This window comes from Sapajus apella, unplaced genomic scaffold (genome assembly GCF_009761245.1).
Source record: "Sapajus apella isolate SASKATOON/1434 unplaced genomic scaffold, GSC_monkey_1.0 scaffold106, whole genome shotgun sequence".
Lineage (NCBI taxonomy): Eukaryota > Metazoa > Chordata > Mammalia > Primates > Cebidae > Sapajus > Sapajus apella.
The window spans coordinates 1,945,115-1,965,071 of record NW_022437046.1 but is presented as its reverse complement, the minus strand read 5'-3'; the positions used below and the strand labels follow the sequence as shown (position 1 = coordinate 1,965,071).

Genomic DNA, 19,957 nt, shown 5'->3' with positions numbered 1-19,957 from the left:
TGAGCGTCCATGCAGATTAGATCTTGAACAGCTGCATGGAGCACATAGAAGGCATGATTCTTGCCTCTGTGAACTAACTTGAATCAAGTCTTTCATCGAAAGATCTCATTGTTTGTCTATTTCATGAATCCCTCATCTCATCTCTGAAGGGCTCATTCAATTTAATACAGTTCAGCTTTGTGGTTTAGAGCTCTAGAAATTGTTATTGTAATTTATAATGCACAAAGTTAACAAATTAACTTCATATATTTTAAAAAGTAGATTAAATCCGCTCTAAAATGACTTCTTTTACAAATACATAGTAACTTTGGATTCTAGCTCACACTTAACTAGTTATGAACCGTATGACTTGAAGCAAAGTATTTATGCTTTTAATGTCCAATTTCTCTGTGGTGATAACAAAGCCTAACGGAGTTAAGAGAAATAAATGTGTGAAACTGCCTAAGTTCATTTGTTCCTGCATAAATTTAGAGCACTGTCAAGAATGACAGCCTTCTGTCTTAGTCCTACTCATTAACTGGGGCTCATCGCATATTTTATGTTCTGTGTGATGTGTTCTGTAAACACTTTAACAATGATTAAACTGGAAAATTCACTATCATATCATTTAGATGTAATTTTTTTCCATGTCATAAGTTTGTTTACACACATATCTGGTATGCCATATGAGTTCGACTTCGATCCATTTTCCAGAGACTGTACCTCTTAAACTGCTCTTCATATCTGTTAAATGGGTGAACTGAAACATCCTTATTTTTAAGCAGTTGGTGTCTTACTATAAAGAAGGATGCGGCAAATCCAGATCCAAAGTACAAACACATCATGGCTAGTAATCGCCACTTGTTTTACACTGAAAATGGCAAATTCTTCCCTGGGCCCTCTTTATAGTGGCACCTACGGACCACAAAGGTTGTGAACCTCTGCTGCTGGAAGCTCTGCAAAAGGCGCAGAGACCGAGGACGGAAGAAATAGTGGCACCTCATCAAGACCTTTTTTTCACAACCTTGTTCGTGATTTGTTAAGAAAAAATACCAGATGACCTTTTCCTCATTTGGGTACTTACATCACATTTTGCCACTTATTTGGCACTAACCCATGCATTGCCTGGCATATTCTGTTGTATACTTGTTATTCTTCTCTACAGATAATGAGTTATTTGAGTTCTGAGATCTTTACTTATTTGAACCCTCACAAAAATTAGTGTGTAGGGCTATCTAGGTATGAAGTAAACTTCCGTTATTTTTAAAAACTGTTTTGGAATATCCTCTCATATTTCTCTTAAAATAGTGAAGATGGTCAAATTTGACTGTAATTTTACTGAGGAATTTATTATATTAAAGCCATTTGGTCATAATCTCAGAAATCTGGTACAGTTTTTAAAAATTTGAGTATGTGAAAATTAGGAACCAGAGAAGTTTTTTTTCAAACACTTCTAACTCAGAATGACAAAAACATAAATGGAGATGGATACTATACATTATAAACAGAATAATATAGGCGGCATTTATCCATGCAATCAGTGGGTATTATTGGCATCAGCTAAATACTAGCTGCTCTGCTATAGCCTGGGGATATAGTGATAAAAAAAAAAAAAGACAAGATCTATATGTGATGGAGCTTATAGTGAGGAAACAGACAAATATTTAAACCAGAGAGTAAAAGTGTATAAGGATTATGCATAAATAGAGTTATGTGAGAGGACCAGAGGTGAAGATATTTTGCATATAGTGATTAGAAAAGGACTTTTAGAGAAAGACATAAATAGTAAGACCGAAAGAATGAGGACTTGCCTAGATTGTGGTCTCTGGTTTCTCTCTGAAAGCAATCAGGATTCCTTGGAGAACGAGCTTATTGCAAGTCTGGGCCAGGAACTGTAAAACAGCAACAATAACAGCAACAACAACAACAAAGAAATATTCAGAGTCTGTTTGGGATTATGATATGGGAGCCAATTTGGAGGGGCTCCGACAGACTACAGATGTGACCATTTGAGCATCAGAAGAAAGCAACTGTAATTAATTGGAATCATCTAATATTTTTAAATACATGAGTTCATAATGTTACTTTGAAAATTCATTGTTCATCTTTGGACTCAAATATTGGACAATCATATGTTTATCCTGTCTTTCCTCTAAGAATTGTATCTCAATATAACCAAATAGTTCAGGAGGGATAATTCTTTATAGAATTATAGCTAATAAATGCAGAAAGAATATGCTATTACACTTTAAAGAAATGAAATTAAGTACCTAGGCAATGACATCTTTCACATTTTTTTCTATGTATACTTCTGATTGTTTATATTGGGAAATTTAAGTATCAGATTAAAAGGAAGGGGTAAGAATTTAGCAAGTAGGAATAGGAGTGGTTGGAAGATATTTTCATACAATGGGGAACAGTATAACAAGGTACAGAGGTAAAAAAAACTACTATACATATTCAGGGAAGACTTAATATTGGAACACCCAAAGTACAAGATTTGTTAAATGGAACTGTTACGGATATGTAGTTGTATACGAGTTCTCAGAATACACAATACTTAGAAATAGGAAAACTAAATTGTCGCCAAGTTCAGAAGGAACTTGAGATTCAAGGCAATTTGACAGCAGACCTTACTAGAAAGGTACCATGTATACAGTGTAGTGTTGATTTTACTTGAGCAATTTTTGCTTAAACCAGGTAGTTGATTAATAAATGTGATTGTTCTTCATTTCAGAATTGTGTTCCTTTTAGCTGCATGTATAGAAATGAGTATCTCAGTGTTAATGATATTTCTATAACCATTACATTAGACCCTGTTATAGTGTTAGGGGACCACTTATGTTCCTATACAAAAGTAATACATTGGGTGAGTTTGGTCACTCACACCTGTAATCCCAGCACTTTAGGAGGACAAGGCAGGTGGCTCGCTCGAGTCCAGGAGTTGAGCCATGGGCAACATGGTGAAACACTGTCTCTGCTTTTTAGTACAGTAAAAAGTAATTTAATTTTTATATAAAAAATTAGCCGGGCTCAGTGGCACGTGCCTGTAGGCCCAGCTACTCAGGAGGCTGATGTTGAAGGAGTGTTTGAGCCCAGGAAGTTGAGGCTGCAGTGAGTCATGATTGTGCCACTGCACTCCAGCCTGGGCATTGGAATGAGGCCTCGTCTCAAACAAACAAAAACAAACAAGCAAAAAAAAAAAAAAAACCAAATCTAATACATTGTATAATTGGAATGAGCAGTTTAAAATAAACTCTTAACAAAATGGTCTTCTCAATTCAAATCTCTATACCTCCCCCGACATCTAGAAGCATTCTGTTTTATCCAGATTCATATTGTGTAGATAATAGTAGTGGGCATATTTCTTTGTAAACCAGTTTTGTTTTTTTGTTTGAAGTGACTTGTGCTATGGCATCATTTAAAAAGAAAAGACCCTTAAAATCTGCCTGGAGAATTAATAGTATGGAACAGCACCAAAATTTGTTCCTTAATTTTATATGCCAGTATATATCTGTCTACTTCAAATTGAATTTGTTTTTCTCTTTCCTGGTATCTGAGAGTTTGTCTGCTGAGGTTTAGAAATGTAGTATATGCTATAGCTGAGAAATAGTGGGAAACGGATGTCAAGCTGTATGATCAGAGTTCTGTGGAGATGGACAGCTGTGTTCACTGTGAGATGCCGGAAGTGGTTTGCTTTTATGGCTAGTCAAATAGTTTGGTGAAGTGAAAGGCTTATCAATGAAGTCTCAACTTTTGCATCCTTATAGTCACCTTTTCCTAAAACTGGAGACAAGAGAGGACTGGACAATAATGAAAAAAGGTTGTAGTGTTCTACCATTTATCGTTTTTGTTTGTTTGTTTGTTTGGTTTTTTTTTTTTTTTTTGAGACAGAGTCTTGCTCTATCACCCAGGCTGGAGGGCTATGGCCCGATCTCCACTCACTGCAGCCTCCGCCTCTTGGGTCCAAGTGATTCTCCCGCTTCAGCTTCCCAAGTAGCTGAGACTACAGGTGCATGCTACCACGCCCAGCTAATTTTTATATTTTTGGTAGAGACAGTTTCATCATGTTGGCCAGGCTGGTCTCAAACTCCTGATTTCAAGTCATGTGTCTGCCTTGGCCTCCCAAAGTGCTGGGATTATAGGCATGAGCCACCACGTCCAGCCTATCATTGTTGTTGTTGTTATTGTTGTTTTTGCTTCTGAATTAAATTTACATTTTGAAAAATGAGATTTTCTAAGTAAAGTATTTTAAGGAAAAGAGCTTCCTTTCTGGCATAATACTTATTTTAGAAAATATATATATATTTTAACAGGGTATTCAGAAGTTGGCTAGTCAATACCTGAAGAGAGATTGGCCTGGAGTAAAAGCTGATGATCGGAATGATTACAGGTAACTTAGTAGTTTTTACCTATTTTCTTTAGAAATGGTTTTATGTAGAGCTATGTCACATATAAATAATGTAACACTCTAGTTTTTAAAAGAATTACTTCTGTCCTCTGCTATGTTTTTGGACATAATTCAAAATTATCAAAATTGTTAATGTTTTATAACATATGTAATCTATATAAAATAAATCATTTGCAGGTCTTATATAAGCCAAGATTATATTTTATATAATTAATTATAACCCCAGTTGAAACTTAAAGGAGGAAGGTGACAATGGAACACAAATTGTTTTCTGAGTGACCTATGATGAAACACATTATTGTGACAATGATGAAACAAGATTGTGTATGTTCTGCCATCTTTCACGGATACTTCTGAAATAAATTCTAAATGTGGAAAGATGGGGTTTTTGTGAGACTAGGGGGAAAACTTTCTAAGTAATATATTGTAATGAGAAGAGCTGCTTTTTAGCACAGTACTTACTTTAGAAATATATATGTGTGTTTGAGTATTTGAATATAAACAAAAGATTTAAACGTGGTTAGTTACTATCCCGCATACAAATTGTAATGAAGGTAGTTGAAAATGGAATACAGATTGTGTCCTTAGTGACCTACTGATATTTTAAAAGTGTAATTTTGTTTAGAATTTGATTTCTTTTTTGAGGTCAATTTAGAAGTATTTAATGTGTTTTATGCTCAGGAGTTGTTCTTTGTATTGAAGGACCCAGAAGTCATTAACCTCAGAGCTTGCAGTCTGGTTAGAATTATGACCAATACCCTTGAAACAATAGCAGAGAATCCAGGGTAATTAAGAACTTAGTACTGAAGTGTATGGTTTAGAGTCTGAATACAAAATCAAGCTGTTGGATTGTCAGTGATGATTGATTGACATCAGATAATTTCTTAAGAATGTGATAGTGAAGCTAGAAAACTGAAGGATATATGATAAGAAACCCTAATAGTTTTTCACAGTGGCCTACTGATATCATGGAAGGTGCCATAATAGCTATAAATAATAGAAAAGTATAATTGCAATAGAGCATATTAAAGCAAAACAAGAAATAAAAATATTAATAGATTTTCTGCATGCTTGTGATCCTAACACTTTGGGAGGCCGAGGCAGAAGGATCACTGAGGCCAGTAGTTCAAGATTAGCCTGGGTAGTATAGCAAGACTCCATCTCTACATAAAAATACAAAAGTCAGCTGGGTGTGATTGTGTGTGCCTGTAGTCCAGCTACTCAGGAGGCTAAGGCAGGAGGATCGCTTGAGCACAGAAGTTCAAGGCTGCGGTGAGCTATGAATGCACCACTCCCCTCCAGCCTGGATGACAGAATGAGACTGTCTCTTTAAAAAAAAAAAAAAAAAAAAAGACAAAAACCTCACCTGATTTTCTTAAGGATTTTTCTATATCTTCAAAGTTCAGCTAAGGAGGAAGGGAGGAGAGATGAAATTCCAGGCAAGAGAGGCAAGTAGAACAAAACCTTGAGGTGACAGTGAGCATGGGATGTTCAGTGTTGCTGGTATAAGGAAATCAGCCTAAGAAGATTGCTTTCAGTAAAAAAGGATCCAACTTATAGATTACTAGGTTGGGCATGGTGTCTCATGCCTGCAAACTCAGCACTTTGGGAGGCTGAGATGGGAGGATTGCTCGAGGCCAGGGGTTATATTCCAAGTTTTTTTAAAATTCAGGATTCAAGTTACCAAAGAAATAAGGATTAAAAAGCCATGCTCCTAGGCTAGCTTCTAAACCTAATTTTAAACAGTATTTCAAGCCAACATATACCAAATATTTACTATGTGACAGAGACTGTGCTAGAAACTCGTTTCCCATGATTATTGGAACAGCTATGTGAGGTAGATATAATTATTCCCATTTTACACAATAAGAAATGGAGTCACAGGTTATATGTCTTACTCAAGATCAGATAGCTATTTAAACACACATTCATTCTTTCTTTCTTATTCATAGGATACATATGAAATATCTACTACATGTCAGCAGTTAAAGTATACCTTAGGATTAGAGAGACTAGAAGATACATTGTCTGTCCTTCTTGAGCATACAGGAGATAGCCACTATAAACAGTTGCAGAATTGGGTAGTAGGAGAGAGGCATTGGAGCCATAGAAGAAAACCTAGGCTTGTAAAGCCAGGTCTTAAAGAATGTGCGGAAGTTTTCCAGGCAGACAGTTTGGTAAAAGGAAATGTGACTGTTAGGTAACAGTTCAGTAGGGCTGCTGTGAAGTATGTGGATTAGAGGTTAACTGGAGTGGTGGAGATGAAGGATACATGGGTAGGCATCACAAAAGGACGTTACATATCACAGTATAGAGTTTGTTTTTTTATTCAGAATGTAATGGAAGTGTTGAAGTATTTCCACGGGAGAAATCACATTATCATTTTACTTTAGTGATAGTATAAAGGTGGGTTAGAGGGGTGTGAGGAAGAATTCAGAAAGGATAAAATAGCAGGAATTTAATCCCTCATCATCTCATATTTGAACCAAGGAAACTAGCAGAAATCAAGTTGTGGGGAAGATTTCAGAGATATTTAGAAGACTAAAGCTAGAGGACTTGCAAGTGATTTGGCAGTGTTTTATTTTTTGTGTTTGTCATATTTGTTATGAGACAAACTACAAATATAAACAGTTTCTTCATATTTAAAATAGTTCTCATAAATATTTGGTGACTGAAAGAATGAAGCAGGAGGAGAGAGATGACGAATTAAACAATGACTCCCAGGTTTTTAAATTTAGGCAACTGAGAGGATGGTGGCGCTATTGTGGAAAAAGACAATAGAAAGATCAGGATTGATGCTGGGAACACAATTGCCAATGTTTTTGTTTATTTGGAGCTTATTTTAGTTTTAGTCATTTAAAATTTTCCATTTAACTTTTTCATATTTATATTTGCATTGGTAGTTTTAAAATTCTTATTCAGGTAATACATGCTTTTTATCAACAAGGTAAACAGTACAAGAGTATAAAGAGTATCATTTCTCAAGCATCTTCTATTCAAATTTCTACTCCCCTAGGGTAATTGGCATTACAAGTGTGTGGTCTTTTCTTTCACATTTTTTTCTATGTGATTCACACATGGACTTACATAGTTTTGTTTTTTTTTTTATATTTTTACATAATAATTGCAGCTCAGAACTGCAATTATTATGTACATGTACTCTGTAACACCCTCCCCCCACAACACACACACACTTAAGGAGTCTATTTTAGAAATCCTTTCATGTCAGTATGTTTTGTTCCCTCATTCTTTTTAATGGCTGCTTTAGTGCCATAGTATTGATGAACTATACAATTGTTATCCATGTCCCTATTTTTAGTTATTTAATTTATTACCATTTCAAATAATGCTGCAGCAAATAAGTTCTATATGAACATAAGTATATCTTTGTACACTGAAAGTCTTTCTGTAGGTTAAATTCTTAGTGGGGGAAATGCTGGATCAAATGGTTTATACATTTAAAATGTTGATTATTGGAGGGAGGGGCTTCAAGGTGGCTGGGTAGAGGCATTTAATACTTCCTCCACTAAGAAGAACCAAACTAATGAGTAAATAATCACACATTGACTAGATCATCCAAGAAAGAATACTGGAATTCAACAGAAAAGCGACAGGAAATACCTAAAGTAAAAAAGGAAAGGGAAACAAAGTAGCCTATTCAGGTGGGATTAGTCAGGAGCCAACAGAGACCCCCAGTGGTCCATATTCCCACTGTGGACTTCCACAGTACTGGCCAGGGAAGAGCCCTTCAACCTTCCTGGGCCTTGAAACTAAGATAGGGAGCTACCTGGAGATTGTGTGATGGCACTACTTGAGGAAGGGAGCTTGTGCTGGGTCCCACAGTCTCTGAGAACTAAGTAACTTCAGCAAGGCACTATTTTAGAGCCCTGCCCCCAACAGACTGTACACTGTCCTGGGGTCCAGCCGCACTAGGGCTAAAGCACAAGAGAGGTGTGAGCTTCTATCCCTGGGGCCAAGGTGTGGGTTAACACTGTTAGGCTAGCAGTGTGAGTGCTGCTGGGGAGTGAGTGATGCTGGGGCAGGTATTCCCCACCTGCTAGCCTAGGTGGTGCACATGTTCCCCATCTGCTAGCCTAGGCTGCCAGCTCAGAAGGCAGTCTTCCCTTCTCCAGTGGCAAGGCAGCAGTGCAGCCACTACTGCCCCCTACTTGAGCATTCTGCCAGTGACCTAGGGATCAGCCTGCCCCTACCTACCATAGCTGGCACCTGCACACACTGTTGAGACCCTGAGGACAAGCCTGCCCAGCCTGGCTTCGTGTTCCTACTCTATGCCAGAGCACATGGGCTAGGATCCAGGAGATTGCCCAGCACATTCTACCACCGTTGGCACCTGAATATTCCTCCAGGGGGCATGAGATTGGTTCTACCTGCCCCTGCCACTACAGTCACAGCTGACACCTACCTGCATATGCCACCTGCAGGTTTGGAGACTGACCCGCCCAACCTGCTCACCTCATCACAGCTACCACCAACACTAGCATACACTGCTCAAGACCTAGAAGGTTATCCCACCACTGCCATTGCCTGTTTTATGCCAGCTTCCCTGAGGCCCAAGAATCTACCTACCTTCCTGGCTTACTGTGGCAGGTACCAGCATCTAAGTAAGCCGCCTGGAGGCCAAGAATGGGCCTACCTGGACTATTGGTACCAACTTACCACTGCCTCTACTGGAGCCCAAAGACTGGCCTACCTAGTGTCCCAATTCCCAGCAAAACTTTACGACAGGCCTCACTAATAACTGTACCTGAAACCACTGAAGAAATTACAGACACTATCACTGACACTGTTTATAGCCAAAGAAATCATACAGCTGCTGTACCACTGTAAGCACCCAGAATCAAGACCAAAGGGCCCTACCCAAACAACACCATAGATTTGTCTTCAAGAAAACATTCTCTACAGAAGCAAATTTTAAAAATTGGAAGAAGTGACTATTACATCAGATATGCAGTTATCAATGTAGGGACATAGGAAACATGAAAAAGCAAGGAAATATGATACCTCCAAAGGATCAAAATAATTCTCTAATAATAGATCCTAATCAAAACAAATTTACAAAATCCTGGAAAAACAATTCAAAATTTTGATACTAAAGAAGCTCAATGAGGTACAAGACAATTCTGAAAACAGTACAGGGAAATCAGAAAAACAATTCAGTATATGAATGAGAAATTTACAAAAGAGATACAGAAAAGAACCAGATAAATATTCTCTAACTGAAGAATTCATTGAATGAAATACAAAATACATTTGAAAGCTTCAACAGTAGACTGTATAAAGTAAAAGAGAGGCTCTCAGAACTTGAAAACAGATCTTGTGAAATAACCCAAGCAGACAAAAAGAAGAAAATAAAAAAGAATGAACAAAGCCTTTCTGATATATGGGACAACATAAAGCAACCAAATACACACATTATTGGTTTCCCAGAAAGGAAGGGTCAGAAAATCTATTTGATGAAGTAATAGACAAAAACTCCCCAAGTCTAACAAGAGATTTAGACATCCAGGTAGTGGAGGCTCTGAGATCCCCCAAAAAGGGTACATTATAGTCAGACTATCTAACATCAAAGACAAAGAGAGAATTCAGAAAACAGCAAGAAAAAAGCATGCTGTCACCTGTCAAGGAACCCCATGAGACTAATAGCAGATTTCTCAAGCAGAAACCTTTACAGGCCAAGAGAGAATGAGATGATATATTCAAAGTGCTAAAAGAAAAAAAAAAACCTGCCAACCAAGAATATTATATTCAGCAAAATTATCCTTCATAAATGAAGGAGAAATAAATTCTTTCCCAGACAAGCAAAAGCTAAGGGAATTCATCACTACTAGACTGGTCCTAAAATATTAATACTGGAAGTTGTTCTCTGTAAACTGTATCAATATGTTTAATTTTCTCTAGTATGATTTTGTTTGTTTTTTTGAGACAGTCTCAGTCCATCACCCAGGCTGGAGTGTGGAGGCATGATCTTGGCTGACTGCAGCCTCCACCTCCCGGGTTCAAGTGATTCTCATACCTCAGCCTCCTGAGCAGCTGTAATCAGGTTTTGCCATGTTGGCCAGGCTGATCTTGAACTCTTGACCTCAAGTGATCATTCCACATCAGCCTCCCAAACTGCTGGGATTACAGGCATGAGCCACCACACCCAGCCTGTAGTATGATTTTAAATTGTTCCTTGATTTTTCCCAACAGTGCATGTAATCAGTCTATTAAATTGTTTGCCTATCTGATGATACATGCAGCATGTAATGTCATTAAACAACCTCAATATATGTTAGACTTTTGTAACACTTCTTTCTCTTGGATCTTTTTTTTTTTAAAGAACAGGTTTTCATTCCTTTCTATGTAAATGTTTCTCAAAGGTCCTTCAGCTCTCTAATGACTCTTTAAAGTAAGCTTATTTATATTCCTATCTTTGAATCTTATCTGTGAACTGGTAATAATAATATATTTTTATTAACTTGTCAACTTGGGAAATAAAAAGCTGCCTCCAATTTCACCTTCTTTCTGGATCTCCTCAAATCTGGAATGTTAAATAGCTGCTTGTCTGCCTGTAATCTCTTTCTCACAATTGCATCTGCTATAATGACACAAACTATATTTTTCTGTCTTTGTAAAATAGGCCATTGTTGCCCCCCTGCCTGAAAATCTTCTATTGTTTCTCCTTGCCAATCGGATAAATTTAAATTTCTTGTCATGATATTCAAAGCCATGAAGAAACCTGTCTCCAAATTCTCTCTCTACTTATCTCTGGCTATTTCTTCTTTCATCCTTGGTTTCCCAACCCTTGGGCACCTCAAGTGCAGTTGTATTGCAGTTCTTAATCAACACCTCAACTAGACTGAAAGCAGTCTTTTTCACTGCCTTTATTTCTGTTACCCAGGCTTAGGATATTCTCCCTTTCTACTATTAGTAACAACCGTATATGAACGCTTAATAACCCATTCTTCTTGTTATTAGTTACCATATAAATTTTCCTTAGGTTATGAACTTATCACATTTTCTTTTCTTTGTTTTGAGACAGAGTCTTGCTCTGTCGCCCAGCCTGGAGTGCAGTGGTGCATTCTGCAACCTCTGCCTGCAACTTCTTCCGGATTCAAGAAATTCTTGTTCCTCAGCCTCCTGAGTAGCTGGGATTACAGGTGTGTCATGCCCAGCTAATTTTTTTATCTTTATTAGAGACTGGGTTTTACCATGTTGGCCAGGCTAGTCACAAACTCCTGGCCTCAAGTGTTTGCCTGCCTTGGCCTCCCAAACTGCTGGGATTACAGGCATGAGCCACTGCACCCAGCCCTTAGTCACGTTTTCCTGAGTCATCTTGAGATGTGACACTAGTAGAAAGCTGTATTTCTAGGCGTAGGGAAGATCTATGGTTTTGTTTGTTATATTTTAAACACTTTTTATTTTGAGATAATTGTAGCTGCACATGTAGTCAACAGAAATAATAAATACAAAGAGTGCTCTCATTTTTTACTTTGAGATAATTGTAGCTGCACAGTTATCAGAAATAATAAATACAAACAGTGCTCTTACATTCTTCACCCAGTTCTCCCAATGGTAACATCGTGCATAACTGTGATACAGTATCACAACCAAGAAACTGATACTGATAACGTCATTCAGTCGAATTCAGAATTCATTAGTTATATATGCACTCATTTGTGTGTATATAAGTGTATGCACATTGAGTTCTATACAGTTTTACCACATTTATAGCTTTGTGTAGCTTTGTAGCTTAGTTTTACCACATTTGTAGAGATCTTAAGATCTCTACCACACTTAAGATCTTGTTAAGAATTTAACAGCTAAGAATTTCTTGATTTTTTTCCTTTCCCCCCGCCACTTTTCTTTCTTTTTTTCTTTCCTTTGAAACAGGATCTCACTTTTGCACCCAAGCTGGAGTGAAGTAGCTCACTGTAGCCCCAAACTCTTGGGTTCAAGTGATCCTCCCATCTTACCTTCTGGGTGGCCACCACACCATGCTTGGCTAATTTTAAAAAATTTTCATAGAGAAGAAGTTTTGTTATATTGCCCAGGCTGGTCTCAAACTCCTAGCCTCAAACGATCCTTCCGCCTCAGCCTCCTAAACTGCTAGGATTACATGCGTGAGCCTCTGTGCCCAGCCTTGACTTATTTCTTAATGATAAATTTCTTCTGATAAAGTTTTCTAGGTTTTCCGGTATGACATTCATATAAGAAATAGTTCACAGCATGGACTTAGGTGGTGGTATATGGATGAATGCTTTTGTATTTTCCTGGTTACAACCTAATTATTATGGCAAGTATTTTTCAGTTAGAATGGTGATATAAAGTCATAAGATACATATATTTTAGTTTAAAAGGTTTGTCATTTTAACAAAAATGATAAGTAAATAATGGTACAGAAGACAAAAATAGTGTAGAATGTATGCAAAGGACTTAGGGTACGTAAGTCTTGGTATAAACTGTATCAGAATGAAGAGACCCTTTTTAATGTTCAGCCTTGTTACAGAGACTAAGAACAAACAATCTTATGTCAACGAAAGAACGGAGGTTTGGGAGCTGGACAAATTTGGGTTCAAATCTAGGCTCCATCATTTCCTCCTCTCCTCCTCCAGTAAATATGTATAGAGTGCCTGCTGTGCCGTATCCTGTTCTGAACATACAGCAGAGAATGAAACAAAACTTCTGCTGCATGGAGCCTACATTATAATGAGGGAAGACAAACAGTAAACAAATGAATAATCAAACATAGATGCCAATTGGCGATAAGGACAGTAAGGATAGTATGGAGAATACAGAGGGCCAAGGAGTGATGGCAGTGATGGCACAGCAATTGCTGTACCATGCAGAGCACAGGTGTTGGGGGACAAGGCAGAAGCAGAGAGGGCAGGTAGGAGACTGTTGCAGTAGTCTAGGCATAAGGTTAGGTTAGCTCAAACAGGGTAGTCACAGTGGAGGAGAGAGGCAGTAATTAAATTCCATGGTATTTTTTAAGTCCAGCAAACTGGATTTCTTGATGGAGCAGGTATGAGAGAAAAATGAGGGATCAATGATTCCAAGGTTTTGGGTTTGAGCCAACTATTAGAAAGTTTGAGTAGCTGTCACTAAGATGGAATAGACAGATTGCCAGAAGAGATTTTAGGGAAATCAAGAATTTAATTTTGTACCTGTTAGGTGTAAGATGTCTGCTAAATATCCAAGTTGGATATGTTAAGTAGGCAGTTAGGGTTTAGAGAAGATGTCTGGGCAGGAATTAAAAATTCAGGAATTGGGCTGGGAGCAGGAGGCTGACTCAATGCTAGGAGTTCAAGACCCAGACTAGCCAACAAAGTGAGATACCATTTCTATTTTTTTTTTTTTTTTAAATGCAGGTACAGTGGCACATGCCTGTCATCCCAGTTACTTGGGAGACTAAGGCAGAAGAATCATTTGAACCCAGGAGTTTGAGTCTGTAGTAAGCCATTATCATGCCACTGCACTCCAGCCTGAGCAGCAGAACAAGACTCTGCCTCTTAAAAAAAAAAAAAAAAGTTTAGGAATAGTCAGAATAGTGATAGTCTTTAAAGCCATGAAACCAGATGGCTTTAAACCCATCTATAGAGTGAGATCCTCTAAAGAGTGACTGTAGGCCTGGCATAGTGGTTTATACCTGAAGTCCTAATACTTTGGAAGCCTGAAGCGGGAGGATTGCTTGAGCCCAGGAGTTTGAGGCTACAGTCACCTATGACTGTGCCACTGCACTACCACCTGAGTGACAGAGAAAGACCCTCTCTCTAAAAAGCAGTAATATAAAAATAAAATAAAAATTTGTGAACAATTTTCAAAAGACTGAATGTAGTTGGAGAAGGAGCCTGGGGTCTGACTTGAGGGCACTCTAATATTTATGGGGCAGTGAGATGAAGAGGAACCAGCAAAGGAGACTAAAGAATGGCTAGTGAGGTGGGAGTAGACCAAGGGAGAGTAATGTCCTGGAAGCAAAGTGAAGAAAGCATTTCAAGAAGGGTAAACTAGGTCAGCATTGCTGATAGGTCGAGTAATAGAATCAAGACTTGAACTATTTGGACTAGCCATAGGCAGGTCTTTGATGACTTTGGCAAGCAATTTCAGAAGAGTGGTAGACACTAAAGTCTGATTTGGATAGAATTGAGAGACCCAGAGGAGAGAAAATAGAAACAGTAATTTCAGACCATTCTTTCCAGGAGTTTTTCTATAAAAGGGAGGAGACATTAGGGTAGTAACTGGAGAGAAATGGAGGATTGATGGAGATTTTTCAAATGGAGATAGTATAGCATGTTTGCTCACAAGAATGATCCAGTAGAGAGGGGAAAAACTGACATTGTAGATTATTGAATTGATATTCTTGAGTGAGAGGTTTTGTAACATAGTGTAAATGTGAGGAGTTGGCCTTCAGAGCATGGGCAGTTTATGCAAGTAATAGGAGGATTGGCAGAATGTGTGGGTGCAGAGACAAGGAGATTGGCAGATGTGGGAACTTGTGGACGTTGCCTTCTGATAGTGCCACTGTTGGCTGAAAGTGTGGTTGTATTAGAGGTTTGAGAAGAGAGAAGTTGGGAAATAATTGTGTAGAAGCATGGGTGAATGAATGGATTAAGGCAATATAGTATGATTGCTGGGTAGCACTAAGGGGTTACTAGCATTTATTGGACATTAATTTAAAGTGTGACCAGATAACATAATTATCTTCTTCTCCAGCCATATTGTGCCATAGACTTCGGTAGAATGTAAACAGCTTTGGATTTAACCAAGGGTAGGAGCTTGTAGGTTATAAAGGTGGAAAGAGAAAGGGGCAAGGATAATAAGGGCATATATAAGGGAGTGATTATAAGGATGGACCATGAAACCTAGGCTGGGTAATGAACTGAAAAGGGAGATTATGAAAGGGCAAGAGACAATGGAAAGGGGGTAGGACCAAATGGATTGTGGGTTCTTACAGGATTGAGTAATTGTCTGAGTCAGAATTCTAAAAGGCATGAGTAGAATCAGGAGGTGTTAGTCAGAAATCAGATGATTGAACTTGGGATGAGAGCAAAGCAGTAGTTACTAGTAATGGCAAAGTCTAGGTTATGACAATGGAGGTGCTATTTCCTGGTGAGTAAGTAGCCTTAGAAAAATTTCACAACCTCTCTGAGCCTCACTTTTCTCCTGTGTAAAATGAGTATAATATCTATCTTACAGAGTTATGGTGAGGATTAAATGATATAAATGTAAAATGTATAACACAGTGCTTAACATGTGATATATAGAATGGCAAAATACCATATATGCTTGATACTTTTCTTTTCTTTTGGAGATGGAGTCTCATTCTGTTGCCCAGGCTGGAGTGCAGTGGTGTCATCTTCACTCACTGCAACCTCTGCCTTTGAGGTTCAAGTGATTCTCCAGCCTTTACCTCCCGAGTAGCTGAAGTTACAGGTACCCACCACCACACCCAGCTAATTTGTGTATTTTTAGTAGAGGTGGTGTTTTGCCATGTTGATCAGGCTGGTCACGAACTCCTGACCTCAGCTGATCTGCCCACTTCGGTCTCCCAGAGTGCTGGGATTACAGGTATGAACCACCGAGCTCGGCCGATACTTTTTGTATCCTTCAAAATTGCTTCATATGAAACCTGGTGAAATAAAAATTCTTTAAAAATCACTCTATGACACATGATTATTTTTCCCTAATTGGAACGAAAAACACAACTACCATTGGGAGTACCACTGTTATGTTAACAAGAAGTGCTTTTATTTCTGTTACAATTCTGCTACTGTTACTATTTATTCATTTAAAATAATCTATGTACCGTGAATTTTCGTATCATTTGCATTTAATTGTTAAAATAGCCCTGTGAGGTAAGTGGTGCAGGTATTTTTGTTATTTCTCCATTTGTCAGTTGAGGAAATGAAAGTATAGTGAAGTGTGATTACTTATGATTATTTTGGTAAAACTAGAATTTGAACCTAGGTCTTCTGACTGGTGACTAAATTCTGTGCTTTTTAATGGCATATCAGTGTTTAGGATATGTTTCCCTGCTATAAATTTGCTAAACTTCTAAAGGTCTCTTTTTAAACTCTCTTTTTATTGAAAGGTTTTTTGTTGTTGTTGTACAGTCTTCATAATTAATACATTCATTTATTTACTCATTCAACACATTATTGTAACAATTCTTTATTTGCTAGGTCCTAGGAATGCAATAGCAAGACATACACCCCTGCTTTCCTTCATAGAGCTTTCACTATAGTGAAAGGGACAGACATTAACTTAACAACTATATTAAAATATTTATAATTGAAGTAAAAGTGATGGAGCCATGAGCAAATAACAAAGAATAACTTGATTGAGTTTGAGGATTGGCTTGGTGGTGATCATGAAAGACTTCTAAAGGCAGTTACATTTAAACTAAGATTTGAAGGGCAAACAGCTGTTAAATAGGAGAAAGGATAAAGAGAAGAGGATGCTACACTGAGAGAACATGGATGAAGCGTCTCTCCCTTCCTCCCTTTCTTCCTATCACAATTCCTAATGGTTCTTCCTCATTTTCTTTATGATTTTAAAATGTATTTTAAGTATAAATTAATAGTTACAAATTATAGTACTGAATTTTTGTCTCAGTGCATTCTCTGAGAAAATCAATTGTTGGGACTACTTAGGAGAGAGGGCCTATGGTGAGTTTACATTGCAAGTTCCATTGGTTGTCATGCAGTGAGGCCATGGAGGGCATTCATTTTGCTGTTCTTAAGTCCATCAGTGCTTTTATACAACAGTTTTTGCTGGTGCAACACACTGAATCTTTCCAAAGGGACAGTGACACATCTCTGCCTAAATAATGAATATTTCCACCTAAATTGATTCATTGGGTGTATTACAGGAACTAATTTGTAAGATTCTGTGGTTGAAAACCATAGTTTATCAAGTTTTTTTCTTTACTTCTAACCAAGATTGGGATCCAGGCAATTTTTCTTTTTCTTGCTTCTACACTGTCATCTGTTGACCACAGCGAGCATTCTGTACAGCATAGTCCCACATGTTGCTATGGTTGAAAATCGATATGGATTTCTCACCATAGGGAAATCTCAGGAGACGAATATTGTAATCTATCAGAATTTCATTTTAAAGACTCATTTTAAAAAATAAAGCACTACCATTGTTATGAGTTATTGATTGTGTTTATAAATAGTGTAGGAGCATGCTAGAATTGACTGAGGTGTTTAACAAGTAGGAAAGAAGGTTGAAGAGGAAATTGGCTAGAAAAAGCAAAGGATTAATAATTCTTTGACTTGACTGAGCACATTTATCAAGCAAAGGTGATGGGACTTGCTTGGAATGAATCCAAAGTACAGTGTGATGCTGGCTAGGCATTGTTACAACAGGGAGACAGATGTAGAGCAACAGTATTAAAGATTTCTTTTGTCAGACAAAATAGACTTTGCAAGCACATAAACAGTTGTTCATGATATATTTTTCCAGCCACGTCAGTTTATGTAAGAGTAATATGATGTCATTGAAAGACAATGTACTATATATAGAGGTATCCAGTTTTCATCTTGTATCTCAGTAGTGCCGCCTTCTTATGTGACCTAGAGTGATACTCTGAAATCTCTCTGAGCCTTAGTTATCTCATTAGTAAAATTAGGAAAATATCTTAATGAAGGAATAAAACTTGATATTCATAATGATGGCCTTGTGACAGCGAAAGACTTGGGAGAGTCTGAACTGTTCACCAATTTTTATAATGTTGGCTTTGTAATTCTTGTAGCGCTTTACTCCATTATTAAGAATAGCTAATGAATTAAAACTTCCGATTGCTGAGCTATAAAAGGAATAGAGTATATGCCATGTTGCTTCTTATGTATGCCGAAATATTGCCTATAAGCCAGTATAAATACATTAAAGGAAACATTCATTCATTCTGTCAGTGCTACCCTGTGAGCAAAAGGTTAGCCAACTTTTTCTTCCTCTTCCCTGCCTAATTAATGCTTTTCTATCCTACTTTGAATTTAGGAGCATGTATCCTGTTTGGAAGTCTTTTCTCGAGGGAACAATGCAGGTAGCCCAATCTCGGATGAATATATGTGAAAACTATAAAAACTTCATTTCTGAGCCTGCAAGAACAGTGAGAAGCTTAAAAGAACAGCAACTAAAAAGGGTATTGTTTTTATTTCTGTTCTTTTCTTATATGCTTTTTAATATATCAGTGCTACATTTGTAATCTGCAAGATTATGCTAAATTTTATTTAAAACTTCGTATGGTCACATATGTTTCTGGTTGACATTTTATTCGGATTTTCTGATTTCAGTATGTTCTCCTTAAGTACTATATTAACTGCTAAAAATGAATGTAATTTAAATCTGTAGATGTTCAGAAAGCTCAGTAAATACTTTTTAGAAATGCAACTTTTCAATGTAATTGAAGTATATAGAGCTACTTAGTTTCACAATAATGATATAGTTTGGTGTATATTAGAATAGTTACAATACCACTAGTTCTTGCAAATATACATTAATTTGTTTAACTTTCAACTTTACCCATTTTGTATAATAATTTAAAGGAAATTGACACATTTTGACTAAGTATAAAAAACTTATTTTAAAAAACCTGATGGACTCTAAATATATGGGTTACACATGAGTAAATGTTTTCAAATACACATATTTCTTTTATTACACAGAAATTAAAATTCATAGGAAAATGGCATTGTTTAATGTGACTTTTTAGAAAAGTTGGCTGTTGAAAATAGGTGATTGAATTGCATTCTTTTGGAAATATAGTTATAAAAATTGAGATTATCATTATGCCTAATAAGTAATTAAAAATATCTTGTACAAATATTAATACTTGAGAAAATATTAAAGTAAAAGAAAGAAAATATTAAAGTATTTAAGGAAATAATATTGTAGAAGTCTTCCAGTGTTTTGATTCTAATTGCCATTCGGATTTTCAGAACATTTTTACAAATGCTTTCCCCACCAAAAACCCCTGAATTTTCTGTTTGCCAAAGATGATTATAGTAGCATGAAATCAGTATGTAAAATGTGTATGTGTCTTCATGTAAAATGTTAGTTTCTTTAGACACTTACCTACTGTTAGTCTGTTAAACATATTTGTTTAAGAATGCCTGTGTTTTATCTTTGCCAAAGAATATCTCTTTCAAAACAAACATAGTGAGTAACCTATGTGATCACTGGCCAGTTTTGAGTTGGAAGAAAGTGTGTGTGTGTGTGTGTGTGTGTGTGTGTGTGTGTGTGTGTGTGTGTGTGTGTGATTGTGCAGAAAGAGGGTGGAAGGTAGGGGCAGAGAATACTAATATCTTTTCCCAACCAGGAGGAAATACTGCATTTCAAATTTCCAATTCATTCATCAGATCTAATTGAATTACTGGAAAATTCTAACTTGCTCAATATCAGAATATTTCGAGAGTTTAACTGCCTCTGGTGCTTTTCTTTTCCATTGATGAAGTAGTCTCAGACCTGAAATTAACTGACATCCCTGGGCAAAGAATGTTTGGTAAGGCTCGGTGTGATGGCTCACGCCGTAATCCCAGCACTTTGGGAGGTCGAGACGGG

The 19,957-nt window shown here is 37.2% G+C and overlaps 1 protein-coding gene across 6 annotated transcripts in view; it reads left to right on the top strand.

Moving 5' to 3' along the window:
• Positions 1 to 19,957, top strand: part of FCHSD2 (FCH and double SH3 domains 2) — a 302,687-nt gene that overhangs the window by 114,904 nt on the left and 167,826 nt on the right. For all 6 annotated transcript variants that reach the window (XM_032258857.1, XM_032258855.1, XM_032258859.1 and 3 more), the window contains 2 exons: positions 4,296 to 4,372; positions 18,395 to 18,539. In XM_032258857.1, the coding sequence (XP_032114748.1) occupies positions 4,296 to 4,372; positions 18,395 to 18,539 (222 nt within the window). The remainder of the gene's footprint in view (positions 1 to 4,295; positions 4,373 to 18,394; positions 18,540 to 19,957) is intronic.